This window comes from Octopus bimaculoides, chromosome 18 (genome assembly GCF_046866305.1).
Source record: "Octopus bimaculoides isolate indiv1 chromosome 18, ASM4686630v1, whole genome shotgun sequence".
Classification (NCBI taxonomy): domain Eukaryota; kingdom Metazoa; phylum Mollusca; class Cephalopoda; order Octopoda; family Octopodidae; genus Octopus; species Octopus bimaculoides.
In genome coordinates this window covers 50,745,779-50,760,208 of record NC_142945.1, presented here as the reverse complement: position 1 = coordinate 50,760,208, position 14,430 = coordinate 50,745,779, and the positions used below count along the sequence as shown (strand labels likewise).

Here is a 14,430-nt window from a genome sequence, read left to right as displayed (position 1 = left end):
CTTATTCCTTCTTTAGCCATTCTGAATGGAATCGTTCGGGCTCAGCTTTTCTGATACCAGACGCACACCTTAGTTTTAAGACAATCACTTGAAAATATAAAATTTGCTCTCCTCAAGTTTGTTATAGCCCTACTTTCTTAACTTTGTTTCATGTCATACGTTAAGATAAACTTTTGTGACGAACTGTACTGCCTAATAGTACAAAATATATAAATTACAACGAGAAAAGTCTCTTTGAAAGAGAGATATATTTATCAGAAAGATATAAGACGAGATGATTTCAGTTGGATAGGTATATTCATTGTTACTTTGTTGCATACGCGCTGTATAAACTGAGTATATCCTATGTTCCACGATATACATAGCTGTATATCCTGTATATAGAGTCGACAACGATAAGCTTTTAGCCATCTTGATTTTTTGGAGATTTCCTAATTTGTAACATATTTCTTGCATTTCATGTGTAATTTTCTCTCATTTTTTTTTTTCCCATAAATTGATTTTTCAAATGACATTTCATAATGAAAGTGAAACTAAGTGTAGAAATGTTGTGGCGGACACCCCCAGGCGAGATGTGGGCCGCTCCACCACTTTATACCATTTTAATCTTGAGTACATTTTGCTGGAAAAAAAAACCATGTGAACAATGATAATACTGCAAGATTTATTGACGACTTCAAGATGCACTTGAAAGAATGAGAATGGATGCTCGGTGCAATAGTGAGATCATTATTTCTTCTATTCCTGTGAACTGATAGACCTGAAATAATGGAAAATCATACAAGAGAAGGACTTGCAAAGCAGTAAAAGAATGATCTGCCATATCTGTGTGTTGTTTCAAATGCCAGATGTGAAACTGTGAGCTTGATGAAGAAGAAAATGTAAATAACATATTCATCTAACGTGATGTATTCAAAAATCCACGAGCAATTCAAAAACAACTGTATTCAGCCATAGTGAAACTGTTGAGACCTGTAAAGATAATAGTACAACCGCTATATTAACATCTTCCTAATTGTGAGTTTCTTGTGACTTAGGTTACTTACATCAATATTCAGTTTAACGTTTCGATTATTCACAAATAACAAGAGCATTAGAATATTTATTAAATCTGTGTTATCGTTGTCTAATAAATTTCTCAGTCGCCCTGTATACTCTCTACGGGAAATATCCTTCGTTTCTTAATGATTTATTTCATCTCCGTCTATTATTTTGAAATACGTACACTACTGTTCATTTTTGTTTGCCATTTTTGCACATTTGGCATTTCAATTTTTTGTCTTTCTTGAAATGTTTTTCGTTTCATTATTGATATCACTCATTTTCAATCCCAAAATTCTCTACCTATATCATTTGAGAAAATAGGAACAATATGCACAAGACTCTTATAGATAAAAAGGAGATAATTTTTCTGGTCATATCCTTTTCCCAAATCGGAAATCAGTTTGATTTCTTGTACTATCAATCTGAGGTATATCATGACACATACAAAAATAAGGGACATAAGCTATCAACTTAAAATATATCACATCCGATGTTCACTTTCCCAGATTTCAGAATTCTGTTTTCCTCCAATCATTTCTGTACTCTAATATATCATGATTTCTTTATCCATTTTCCCAATACTTTCAGACGCTCCAAATATTTTCATTGTGTTACGTATGCAGCTGTTTGAACTCGTGTCATATACTTTTCTGTAATCCAACCATGCTACAGTAAATTCCTTCTATCTGCATTTACAATTACTAATTACTTACTAATTTCGACTTTATAATCTAATACCTGGCTTTCTATTCAGTTATACTGAAGGAACAAAATTATGAGAATTCAGTGGCATACAATTAAAAAATGCGGTGATATCAATACTAACCTTATTCCAAGTGCCTGGGCATCTTAAAATATCGTTTACCTAAAATCAAGGAATTAATGCATTCAGAAAGTATTCTACACACACATACACGCACACAGACACACAAAGATAGATAGGTAGATATCGGCGTTGATCAAAGGAATATATATATTTATTAGGATATTAAGCTTATCCGCAGGTACTTTCTAAGAGAATAGTGTGTTTTCTGAAGATCGTTCTTACTACTATATAAATGTTTGGAAATCCTCTATAAACTCCAGATTTTTGTAATAACAATTTTAGAAGGATACAGCGGGCTTTTTATTTTACTTCTTCAATTTAAACGATCAATCTTACAAAATTCCATAATAATGCCTACAATAATATTTGATTACTTTTCATATTTGTGAAGCTAAGGGACATGGGGAAAAGTAATCAATTTTTGCATTATTATTAGGTAATGGTGTAAGATGTATATGATATGGAAATTATTTCTGAAACTATCTAGTTGTACAAATTATATCAACACAATAAAGGTAGCTTACAAGACACACATGGTAATAGTAGAATCTGAAGAATCTATTGCATTCATCTATCGTTCCAAAAATGCATTTCGCTTTCTTTCCAAATAATCTGCAAAATAATCATTAACTAGAAAATATAATCGAATAAATGAACAAGTATTGTGAAATAAAATCTAAATCGGATTATATTCTCATTTTGGTAGCATTTTAGAAGAATTAAAAGCTCTTCAGATAGAATTATTGAATTACTTCGTTGGCTAAGTGCCGGAACATAATGCTTGGCAATTGATTTACATGTGCTTCGCAGGTTGCACCGCTGGGATGTAAACTCGCTGAGGGACCAAGATAGTTAGGCAAAACAAATATTGAGTGCCTTCTACTTATAAAATAAGTTTTCTGTTTAATATTCATTCCTTGACGTTCGACTACCTCTGACATATAATCCTGTCAATTTTGTTTAGCTTGTTTCATTGTATTATAGAGTGCTTGACCTGACCACCTTTTGACAACCGGTGTTAAGTTGTTACGTCCCTGTAATTTAGCAGTTCAGCCAAACAACAATAGAATAAGTACTAGGATATAATCAATAAGCACGGTGGTTGAGGCTGTGAACGAACATAGCTACAGTGTAATTACTGAAAATAGTAATATATATATATATGTGTGTGTGTATGTGTGTGTGTGTGTGTGTGTGTGTGTGTGTGTGTGTGTGTGTGTGTGTGTGAGTGTGTGTGTGTGTGTGTGCGCGTGTGTGTGTGAGAAAGCAATAGAGGGAGATATACAACAATAGACAACGAGAAGGGAATAATAGATACTGAGTGGTAATATAGTGCACGGGTAGTTACCTGCATAACTTTATATTATCTTCGCAAGTACGTAGAGGCCCAGTGGAGAAACCACAGCCTGTCTTTGCTAAATGAGGACACTGAGTCTCGTTCACCTCCACACCTAAAATTTTAAAATTACTTTTGATTTTGTATTGGCACATAGGGGCTTCTGGTAATTTCTTTCCAGTATTTATATCTGAGTATATTCCAGGTAAGTCAGTGTTTATTTCAATATTACATACATTAATGATGTCAATTTTAGTTGTGGTTATTCATAAAGATAAGATAACATTCTTTAAGAAAATAGCCATCTTTTTATAACACGCAAATACATCAGCAATTACATCCATTTATTCTTCATTTTCTTCTCGTTTTCCCTCAATATTGAAAATTTCAATAATCCTAAAGATATACCAATGCCTTATTGTATGATAGAGATTAAACCAGTGGGATACCTTGGAGTCCATAATTCCTAAGGAGGTTTTGACTTTCCCGAATTAAATGAGTATATACATACATACATACATATATATATATATATATATATATATATATATATATATATATATATATATATATATATATATATATATATATATATATATATATATATATATATATATATATTAGCTTGCATCCCTACCGCATTGTTCTGAGTTCGATCCGCCCGGAGAGAGACTACTGTTGTATCCTCGAGCCGAGCGAGGCATTGTGAGTAGATTTGGGAGACGGAACCTGAAAGAAGCCCGTCGTGTATATATAATCGTATATATTATGTTACACACAGACATATATGTATATGCGTCTGTAAATACATATAAAGAGGGTGAGTGCGAGAGGATAAAGCGAAAAAGAGAAATAAGGTAACATATATTTCATCATTTGGAATATTTTCTTCGATAAAAAAAATAATATGAATACTTACCATGAATAAGGTAGAAAGGGATGACGAAAAATTTCATGTTTCTTTTCAGTAAAAGTTAATATGTTCTCTGAACGATACTTTACTAAATTCAGTGACAAAGCATTCTCAGAGATGTCGGCCAACATAACAGGACTATAAAGTTTGATGTATTGTATGACATACAATTGTATGCATCTCTATATTAATGATATTTATGTCATATTAAATGACCATCTCTTTTCATGCAATATTGAAACGCCATCCGGTTGTAGATCCCAGATCTCAAAAGGATTTTGGTGTGAGGCACATTGTCCTTCCGCGTGAGACGAAGGATACTTTCTCTGATATGGCGCCGATAAAGGGTTCAGTACTAAGACCAATCAGTTTGAGTACGTAGAGGGCTTGATAAACGTAAATTTGAATGCTTGCTCTTCGTCCGAAAGCAGATTGTGCTTCAGGATAGCAAAATGGGTCCACCTTCGGTAGAGTAGCATCATCAATAAGACCACACAGAAAGAGAAATTAAATAAATACGTGAATGCTGATTGGAGAACCTTATATATATATATATATATATATATATATATATATATATATATATATATATATATATATATATATATATATATATATATATATATATATATATATATATATATATATGTATATATATATATATATATATATATATATATATATATATATATATATATATATATATATATATATATATATATATATATATATATATATATATATATATATATATGTATATATATATATATATATATATATATATATATATATATAACAATAAATAATACAGAATGGGAAAAGAACACAATACATCCAGACAGTTAGGTGATACAAGAAAGGGACAAAACATACAGATAGACGATACAAAGAAAACACGGATAGGTCATTCGGAGTTTTCTCTCTTCAGTCGAGATCCAGAATATCTTTGCAATTTCGGCTTGTTATTCTAGATATTGCTTCAATCTGGCCTGCCCTAAGGAAAAACTAAGCTAAGAACATTAGATTCCTTGGAAGAAAGCAGCGAATACATACAAACACAAGGACTGAAAAAAAAAAACAGTGTCACACAAATAATGTAGGAATAATAACAGGACATAACAACAGATGCCTTTCGACTAAGGACAAATAAATTTAAGCTGCCATATAAAGAAATAAGGCCTTACAGCCGGGATACAAGGTTTCACACGCAAAGAGAGAAATAACGATGTTGCACGCACAACGGTCGCCCTCCCCCCAAAGAAAGGTCAGGCTTGGGCGAACACCGATAACGTATATATATATATATATATATATATATATATATATATATATATATATATATATATATATATATATATATATATATACATACACAGATATAAGTGAGTGCATATGTGTGTATAACACTAGGCAGGTTAATTTCACGAGCAATTTGTTTCGTTTATCACATCAACTGGAAAAGTCTTCGTCGTAACCGAGGAATTGTCAGTGTGTATTGGCATGTACTGTAGACACTTTAAGATGTTAAAATAACAATGTAATTAAAATTTAAGGCAATGCAAATGAAAATATTGCTGGAAGCAAGTAGCTTATGTCGATCAAAACACTAATAGGTAGCGCTTGCAGCTTAATACTCCATAATCACTGACTGCGTGTTAGTTTGATTGCGTACGTCAGTGTGCGTATTTCAAAATGTTTTCGAAAGCACAGAATTGTCAAATTTGCGATGCATAAAAAAAAGCATAGATACGTCTAAAACAATGTGGATTATTCTATAATGTCAGGTATGTGACAGGTGAATATAACTTTATTTCACCACATGACCTTCATATAATATCTGGTGTTTCGCAAAACATTTTCACGTATTATTAATTCTATTCTGCAAAATATTAGACGTCTATTTTTTTTATCAATATGTAAAGCTCAACATTACACAATACAATGGAAATAATGAAAACCACCACATCCGTTCTCATACAGGCAGTAATTGTCTATAATGCATGCATTATATATATAATTGTGTATGTGTCTGTACGTGAAGGTATGTGTGTATGTATGTCTGTGCGTTTTTGTATGTAAATGCATATTCATATATGTATATTTACACACACACACACACACACACACACACACACACACACACACATATATATATATATATATATATATATATATATATATATATATATATATATATATATATATATATGCGTGTGTGTGTGTCTTTATGTTTTACTGAGTGTGTATGCATTTATTTAGAGCCGGCTTTAAAAGTCAAACTTAAGAATTATGAATGTCACCAGGGTGATGAGGCCTTTTAATAAGTTTTCGTCGATAAATAATAGCATAGAAAACACAAGATTGTTCTAGATGGAACATCCTCTTTATTTGTATACTTATCACTGATATAAAATAGCTGCTGTAAACAATAATGTACGAAACTTCATCTGTAATGGGAATAGAAAATTACATACTTATAAATTGGGGTGTATATAGTTTTGTATTGATTAAGGATGAACTTAATAATGGCTTGTTTTCTTATAAGATTGTTTCCATACTTGTTTTTTGCTGTATCATCAACATTATTCTGCAATATATAATTTATATTCTGAAAGTGTAATATCTTGGTACACGGTTATGTTCCAATTGTACTATTCTATTAAGGAGATATTAAAATATATTTTGATAATTCTAAATTGTAATATTAGTGTAATGTAAAGCATTACTGCAATAATGGTTATTATATATATACTTTTTGTTTTTTCAGTAGCAAAAATGAAGTAGTATAATTCATATTGGAGTGAACAGACATGTTTAATACAGTAGTTTCGATGATATCACCTACTTCTTCACGGTTGGTGTTGGCACTCCGTCGCTTACGACGTAAAGGGTTCCATTTGATCCGACCAACGGAACAGCCTGCTCGTGAAATTAACGTGCAAGTAGCTGAGCACTCCACAGACACGTGTACCCTTAACGTAGTTCTCGGGGAAATTCAGCGTGACACAGTGTGACAAGGCTGACCCTTTGAATCACAGGCACGGCAGAAACAAGAAGTTAGAGCGAGAGAAAGTTGTGGAGAAAGAGTACAGCAGGGTTCGCCACCATCCCCTGCCGGAGCCTCGTGGAGCTTTAGGTGTTTTCGCTCAATAAACACTGACAACGCCCGGTCTAGGAATCGAAACCGCGATCCTATGACCACGAGTCCGCTGCCCTAACTACTGCAACAGTTGCGCCTCCACTTCTTCACGGTACACAGATGTTAATCACCTGCTGATAAAAGATTGAGTATGTAGTTTCCACGTGAAACTACATATCAGTTTCCACGTCTAACATTGCGCTTGGTTCTGGGATTATTGTCACATACCCATATTACAACGCATAGTGGGACCCTTGGAATATTCATGCATTACATTGCCTGTTGTTTTACCCAGCTCCTTTACCTATGACCTTTACATCTTTCAGTGGATGAATAACACTGAGAAGATTCTTGATTGCAGGTGCTACTATTGTGTCACTGGCATGTAAGAGTGCCTGTCTCTCTGAGACAAACAGCATGTCCGGGAGTGCGGCCACGAAAAACAGCTGCACTAAGATAGTTCCCTGAATTACTCCTCACTCTTTTAATGTTACCTTGAAATGGGCTTTATTCACTGCCTCCGTTTGACTTCAGGAAGTTTTCCATGTGTAACTACTAACCAAATACGGGAACTAAAATCAATGCAGAAAGATCTATCTTGGTCTTGTGTATTCAAATTCGGTGAAGTGTGTTTAAATAGTCATCTTGTTCTCTTCAGACATAAAATATAATGTAACATATGTCGGACATAAGGATGATAAATATGACATTTATAATTGCATATGCTACATGATGAGTTATGAGATATTTCTCAGCTAAATCTTTGCATCATTTAGAAGAAGAAATGGGAGAAATGTTAGCATAGAGGAAAAGATTGTCTAATAACTCATGTAACTGGCAGGATATATGACAATAAACAAAACCAAAGAATATACTCTCAACGCATTCATTTCCCTTGTAGAAATGCGACATGTAAATGTTTTCGTCCTTTCATTCATTAATTTATAATTTCAATCTTCGGATTGCAGTCATACATCAATTATGCTATTGGTACTCTTTTATTCATTGTGATTGATGCTGATGAACTTACAGCTTAATGTGTTGCCATTAGATTTCCCTCATTCCGTGGTGATATTTTGTCTAGAATTGCAGAAAATAGATTACACTTGTTTTTTTTTTTTTAAATACAATTATATCTACCCTACATCGACATCATAATCTTTGCAGGAAGAAAATCAAAAGAACTTTGCATTTAACGATATGCTGTTAAATATATATTGTCTTACAGTTCCATGGCAAATATAGAAGCTTCGGCGCCACGCAGTGGTAATGAAATTCGTGAGTGCTATAGAACAAACTTATGACACAAGTGCGCAACTCCTTGGAACTTCCATGTATTTATCTCAATATATCTTTCTCTTTTTGTGGGCGTGCGGGACCTAGACTTATAATGCTTTCAAATTCACCTTGAATTTATGTGTTTGGATTACGTCTCATTCTACATTTAGTTTCATACGTATGTAGGTTGTTCCAGAGTAGGAAACCCACAGAAGCTCTCCATATATATCCTCCGATGGCGAATATCTGATAAATGATCGTGTAAATATTTTTCAGCTTTCGCAGAGAATTTTCAATAGGAGAGTTAACAAAAATATACTGCTTGAAGATAATACGAACATTAAATAATGTAAGAGAAATACCAGGGGTAGATTATATATGCTGGAGAAAGAGATATAATCATGTGATGTGACCTGTTCTTAACTACCGGGGGAGCAAGAGCAATTTCTCTTAAATTTCGGATAGCACAAGGTGATATTGCAGCTAACTTTCAATACTTTATTATTACAACTATTTTCCGGGCTCCCTAGCAGACAACATTCATTGTTCTGTGTGCATCACGGGATCTTTACTAGCAGGCAATTTTGTCATATATTTACAAGTAAGGAGGCGGCGAGCTGGCAGAAACGTTAGCACTCCGGGCAAAATGTTTAGCGGTATTTCGTCTGTCTTTTCGTTCTGAGTTCAAATTCCACCGAGGTCGACGTTGCCTTCCATCCTTTCGGGGTCGAAATATTAACTTAAAATAGCAGCCAATTCAAATTTTAATTTAACCTACTAAAATCCTGACCCCCTTTGTACATCAAAATGGGTTTGATGAAACTGTTGGTTAGATTTTTGCCTGAAGATAGACCCTGTTTGTAGAGTCACCCAAAACAATCCCCAAATATAGCCAGTGAGATAATTAAGGCAAGAATATTTGTTGGTCCTGACATTCGAAAACTAATGAAAAACAGAGATTATGCAAAGTCCATAGATGGATCTCGCAAACAAGCATGGGTGCGCTTAGAGTGTATTTTCGAGATTTTTTTTGTGAAAGAAGACGTATTGTGAAACAATACGTATTTGAATTACAAAGTCATACTTGATACCATGTTGCAACACTTCAAAAAGATTGTGTGCAACAGGAGTGTTCCTCACACAAAACTCGTCTATTTCCCAGTGAATCTTGGCAAACTAAGTGATGAGCAAGGTGAGAGATTTCAACAGGACATTAAAGAGGTACCAGCGGAGGTGAAATGTAATCACGACAGCAGATTACCGACGGATCCTAAAGAGAGACAACAGGTAATTGCTAGAGCTGGATAAAATTAAAGACAAGGAAGTTTGATATGGTGTAAAATAATTTTAAATCCATAGTAAGAGCATTAAAGATATATACTTATTCAATATGTAAGCCTATATACACTTTTTATATCGTTTTTTATTATTGTTCCAGGCACCTGTGCTTGATTTCTTCATACTATTATCTAAAGGTTTGCCACAAAAGGGGATGACTGACAAGAAAAATCATCATCCCTTTGGCAACCATTTGTGCAAAATATGTATGCAATAGGCAAATACTAAAACCATAGTTAAACTCAACATTTAAAATGATTCAGGAGAGGAGAATATGAATCATTTCACTTCATTTAAAAATGCAGACTCACGTAATATAATTTCAATTTTTTGGCGATTTAAAAGAAGTATAACAAAAGCTGTTACATATTAATTAAAATTTGTAACGTGAGATATTTCACGGAGGGTGGAAATAATTCTTTCGAAAATTCACCTGTATATGTTCGTGCGCATTGTTAATGTATATATATGAATATGCCCTTATACACTCACACAAACGATTGTATCTAAAAGCTTATTCTGATGATGCTGGGTTTTGAAATTTCATAAATATGTGAAACATGTATACTCTTTCCCATAATCCCTCCCATTATCAAGGTAGATTTCCGACGTATACGCCTGGGCTTCAGTCAAAATTACAGTCGAACACAGGCAAATGATTATTTCATATTCAGTATTTTATTAATAAAATAACCCCAAGTGCTGTAAGAAATACTTGTTGAAATGTTACCTGCAAATAGAACAAAACAAATATATAATTAATGAAAGTAATTTGATGTGATTTTGCAAACATTTTATTATATGTTGTTTAGAATTGAATACATAATTATGGCGACAGTTTTTGTTGAAAAAACATTGGTTTCACAAACATATAATGTATTACAGCAATGAAAAAGATAACAATGGCAACAGAGAGCAGTCCGTGGTAGATTGTTTTCATATGTGATTATATACTAGAAATATATATGGAACCATAAGTTATACGGGCACCATGTCGCAGTTTTATCATTTTCTTATCAACTGCGTAATTGTCTATATTTTACTTAACATAACTGACATGCACGGATGTAAAATTCGAGGTTATCGAGCAGCAAATAGGTAAGAGTTTCAAAACAATGCCTTTCTTGTTATCTACTCACTGCAAATACGCTCTAAATTATAGTTTAACGTCTTTTTCATCTTCCACTTTTGAGAGATGGTTTCATTTGTGTAAAGAATAATATGACGTCATATGTAGTTTCCATATGTTAGAGAAGAAAGTATAAAGAGATCATGTAATTTCTCCATATAACTGCTGACATAGCTTGGGTTGGTCGTTAGTGACAATGCCATATTGCAGCTTTTTTGAAGTTCCTTACCGTTAAAACTTATACGGGTAACGTGCGAGCTGTATTCGGTCTTTATCTTCATGTTATGGTCTCACGTCTTACAGTTCACTTTTGTAGTTCACATCTAAAGAAATTATATGCATTTTACACACCAGTGTACCTGGTAAATGCTGTAGTAAAATGGAAATAATATGGAGGATATTGGAATAAAATTATCATATTAGTGTAGTATTTACTGGGAATTCACATACCTTCACTTTCTTATTTGAGCCATCGTTGTGCTGAAATATTTGAGACAGAATATATAGTGAAATGAATGTCGAAAACAGTTCGCATTTAAATTATTTGAATGGAATTATCTAGTTCTATTTTTCAACAAACTGCGATAGTTATAGAACTTCCAGTAATATTCTATGTGTGATTAGTTATTGATAAAACGATGAATGAGAGTTGGGGTTTCTGCCGTAGTTGTCACTGGGATATATTCATTTAATCAAATTCTATCGTTCACATAATATAAAGATAAAAGCAAACTCATTCAGATAGTTTCCTCGTGTCTTTATTTATTTGTTGGAAACTGATACATTAAATAAAAAGGAACACTTAGACTGAAAGACCTAATATTTTTCATATTCTAATTAAAATTGAAATGGATAGATTGTTAACATTAGAATTATCGCTTGACAGAAGTAATATCTATTCAAAATGTAATAGAAGAATGATGTATAAGAAATATAATTTATTTTGTTATTTATTGACGTAAACTTATGTCATTAAACCGATATTAAAAATACATTCCTTACCATACACTTAGGCATGTATTTAAAGTCTTCATAACATTCTTTATCTTGTCCACGAAAGCAGTCCAGAAAGTCTCTGTAACCCCTGAAAGAAATGAGGCACTTTTATTTAAATCAAAGTCTAAATTTCCTACCATATTAATATAATTTTCTTGCGTTATTGAGACAGGCTTTTGTTCAGGTTGAAAAAAAACGATGTATCGAATTTGTATTAAATACTGCCCCTGTTAACCTTTGTATCGAATATATGTTTATATATATATATATATATATATATGTGTGTGTGTGTGTGTGTGTGTGTGTGTGTGTGTGTGTGTGTGTGTGTGTGTGTATGTGTGTGTGTGTGTGTGTATAAATAGAGACGGATTACTCCAAATGTTTACCAGTTTCCTCCGTTATTTTTGATACACATATATATATGTATGTATATATACATAGTTACAGGTTTGGATGTTGTATTTGCAAATCTAGAGGTAGAAATATGATGATACGTACGTACAGTTGGGGTCATATGATAAATAATACTCATATGTCGATGAACAATATTTTGTTGCCAGATTTTCGCACGATGCTGAGTTAGCTACCTCTGTAAAATAAATATTTTTGTCATTATTGCTTGTCCGATTTACGATATTAAATAATTTATTAAAATTGCATTTTGAACTAGATAATATAATGCAATATTTTCTTGTACTATGGAATGTTTTAGAAAGTCAAACCTACATCTGTTGCAAAATTCTACAGCTTGGCGTTTTGGAAATATTAAAACTTGGTTTTTTAATGAAATATGTTCTTATATCCCCTTGACCTGTTTAGAGCAATTTGTTCCCATGATACTTAGCTCTTCAATTCTGATGTTTGAAAAGCTTACTTGCTATTGCTATCATACGATGTTTCAACTCTTCCATAATAATCCCAAATCCTTTTCTCTTTGCCTAGGTAATTATGTTCAAGAGAAGATTTAACTATTGCTTTCTGACTTGTGCTTGCATGTTTCTAAGCTACTCGCATCTTGCCTTGAAGTTTTCACCTTATTCTGTAAATTCCTACTCATTTGCTCTTTTCTATCTTTCATGGAAGTAATAATTAATCTTCAAGTAACTACTACCCTGCTTGGATATGTATGTGTGTGTTGTGTGTGTGTGTGTGTGTGTATGTGTGTGTATGTGTGTGTGTGTGTGTGTGTGTGTGTGTGTGTGTGTGTAGGCATAGAGAGAGGGAGAAAAGCAGTTAAAAACATATGTGTCATGCGTGCTGAATGATCACTGTTTTGATAAAGCATGGACAATTCTCCTTGGTACGAAATGACTGTAGATTATTTGTAGGGTGGAAAAATATATAGGTACTTAAATACATCATTAAATGAAGATAAGACTTGGTTGTTACGCGGATCGAATGCCACACAGAGAAATATATTGAAAGGCACAGAGATATTAATTTGTAATGGAAGAATCACGAAGAAACTACTTACCAATGAACAATACAAAAATAAAAGCAGAGAGCTTCATCTTGGTTTTGTCTCTTCAATATTGATGGTTTCTGATATAGAAGTCACCTGGTTGTCTTATTTGATACAAATAATATGTAACATATGTTGCGGACAAGCTAGTAATTATGACATTTTTAGCTGCTTATTCTATAATATGAATTATTGTATATTTTATATGAATTTTATTTGCTTGCACTGTAGAAGAAAGGGAACTAACGTTAATATAGGGGAAGAGTTTCAGTAGTGACATTTGCAAGTTAATTGCTTCAAGACAGTTATTTAGAGGAGAGGATATAATCACACGTGTGTACCACCGGATTCGAAACGCAGCTGGTATGCTTAAACGCTCGTACCCACACATAAATACACGCATGTAATATTTCATTCCTTTACTCATTTCTATTTTCCAGTTTTAGGTTTAAGTCCAGACATAGGCTATGCAATTATTACTGTTTTTAGATCTGGAATCGAAGTCAGATGAGACTTACAGTATAATGTTAAGTCTTGTATAGACAGATCCTGTAAATGCTAAATCTCCAGGTACTTAGCCTGACAGGGCCTGGGTCGCAATCTGTCACTAGTTTGCTCTTGTTGTTTACCGACAGAATCAACGGTTTTCCTAATCATTTGATATATTTGCTTCATTGATATAGCTAGTGATTATCTGATTTATTTTTTGTAACGAAATAGTTCGGTATAAACTATTATATTTTTCTAATATTAAGGTAAAATAGCAGCCAAATTCAGGTAAAATTGTTTATCAGATACGCGTTGGCAACTCTGACAGACAAGATGACTTTCAAAAGCTGTGTACATGATTGCTAACTCATCGTATAGTTTTGTTTTAGTAGTTCCCGAGGTTAGCCGTTGGTGATACGTGTTTAAATTGCAAAGTCATAGTTGATACAATGTTGCAAAAGTTTAAAAAGCTTGGGTGTA

At 33.1% G+C, this 14,430-nt stretch overlaps 1 protein-coding gene and 1 long non-coding RNA gene across 3 annotated transcripts; both read right to left on the bottom strand.

Annotated features, from left to right (window-relative positions):
- Nucleotides 1-650: 650 nt before the first annotated feature.
- On the bottom strand, nucleotides 651-7,877 carry LOC128249943 (uncharacterized). 2 transcript variants are annotated; one of them, XM_052974583.2, is made up of 6 exons: nucleotides 7,753-7,877; nucleotides 4,126-4,581; nucleotides 3,219-3,321; nucleotides 2,395-2,482; nucleotides 1,871-1,909; nucleotides 651-972 (listed from the first exon to the last, which is right to left on the bottom strand). In XM_052974583.2, the coding sequence occupies exons 2-6, from the start codon at nucleotides 4,160-4,162 to the stop codon at nucleotides 913-915; spliced, it is 327 nt and encodes a 108-aa protein (XP_052830543.1). In that variant the 5' UTR covers nucleotides 4,163-4,581; nucleotides 7,753-7,877; the 3' UTR covers nucleotides 651-912. The 2 variants fall into 2 exon arrangements, with proteins under 2 accessions (XP_052830543.1, XP_052830544.1); XM_052974584.2 differs by lacking the exon at nucleotides 1,871-1,909.
- A 2,651-nt stretch (nucleotides 7,878-10,528) lies between these two features.
- Nucleotides 10,529-13,616, bottom strand: LOC149132101 (uncharacterized). The gene is made up of 5 exons (XR_016245113.1): nucleotides 13,474-13,616; nucleotides 12,498-12,588; nucleotides 12,006-12,087; nucleotides 11,454-11,483; nucleotides 10,529-10,604 (listed from the first exon to the last, which is right to left on the bottom strand). It is a non-coding gene; the product is annotated as an uncharacterized LOC149132101 (long non-coding RNA).
- Between the last annotated feature and the right edge of the window lie 814 nt (nucleotides 13,617-14,430).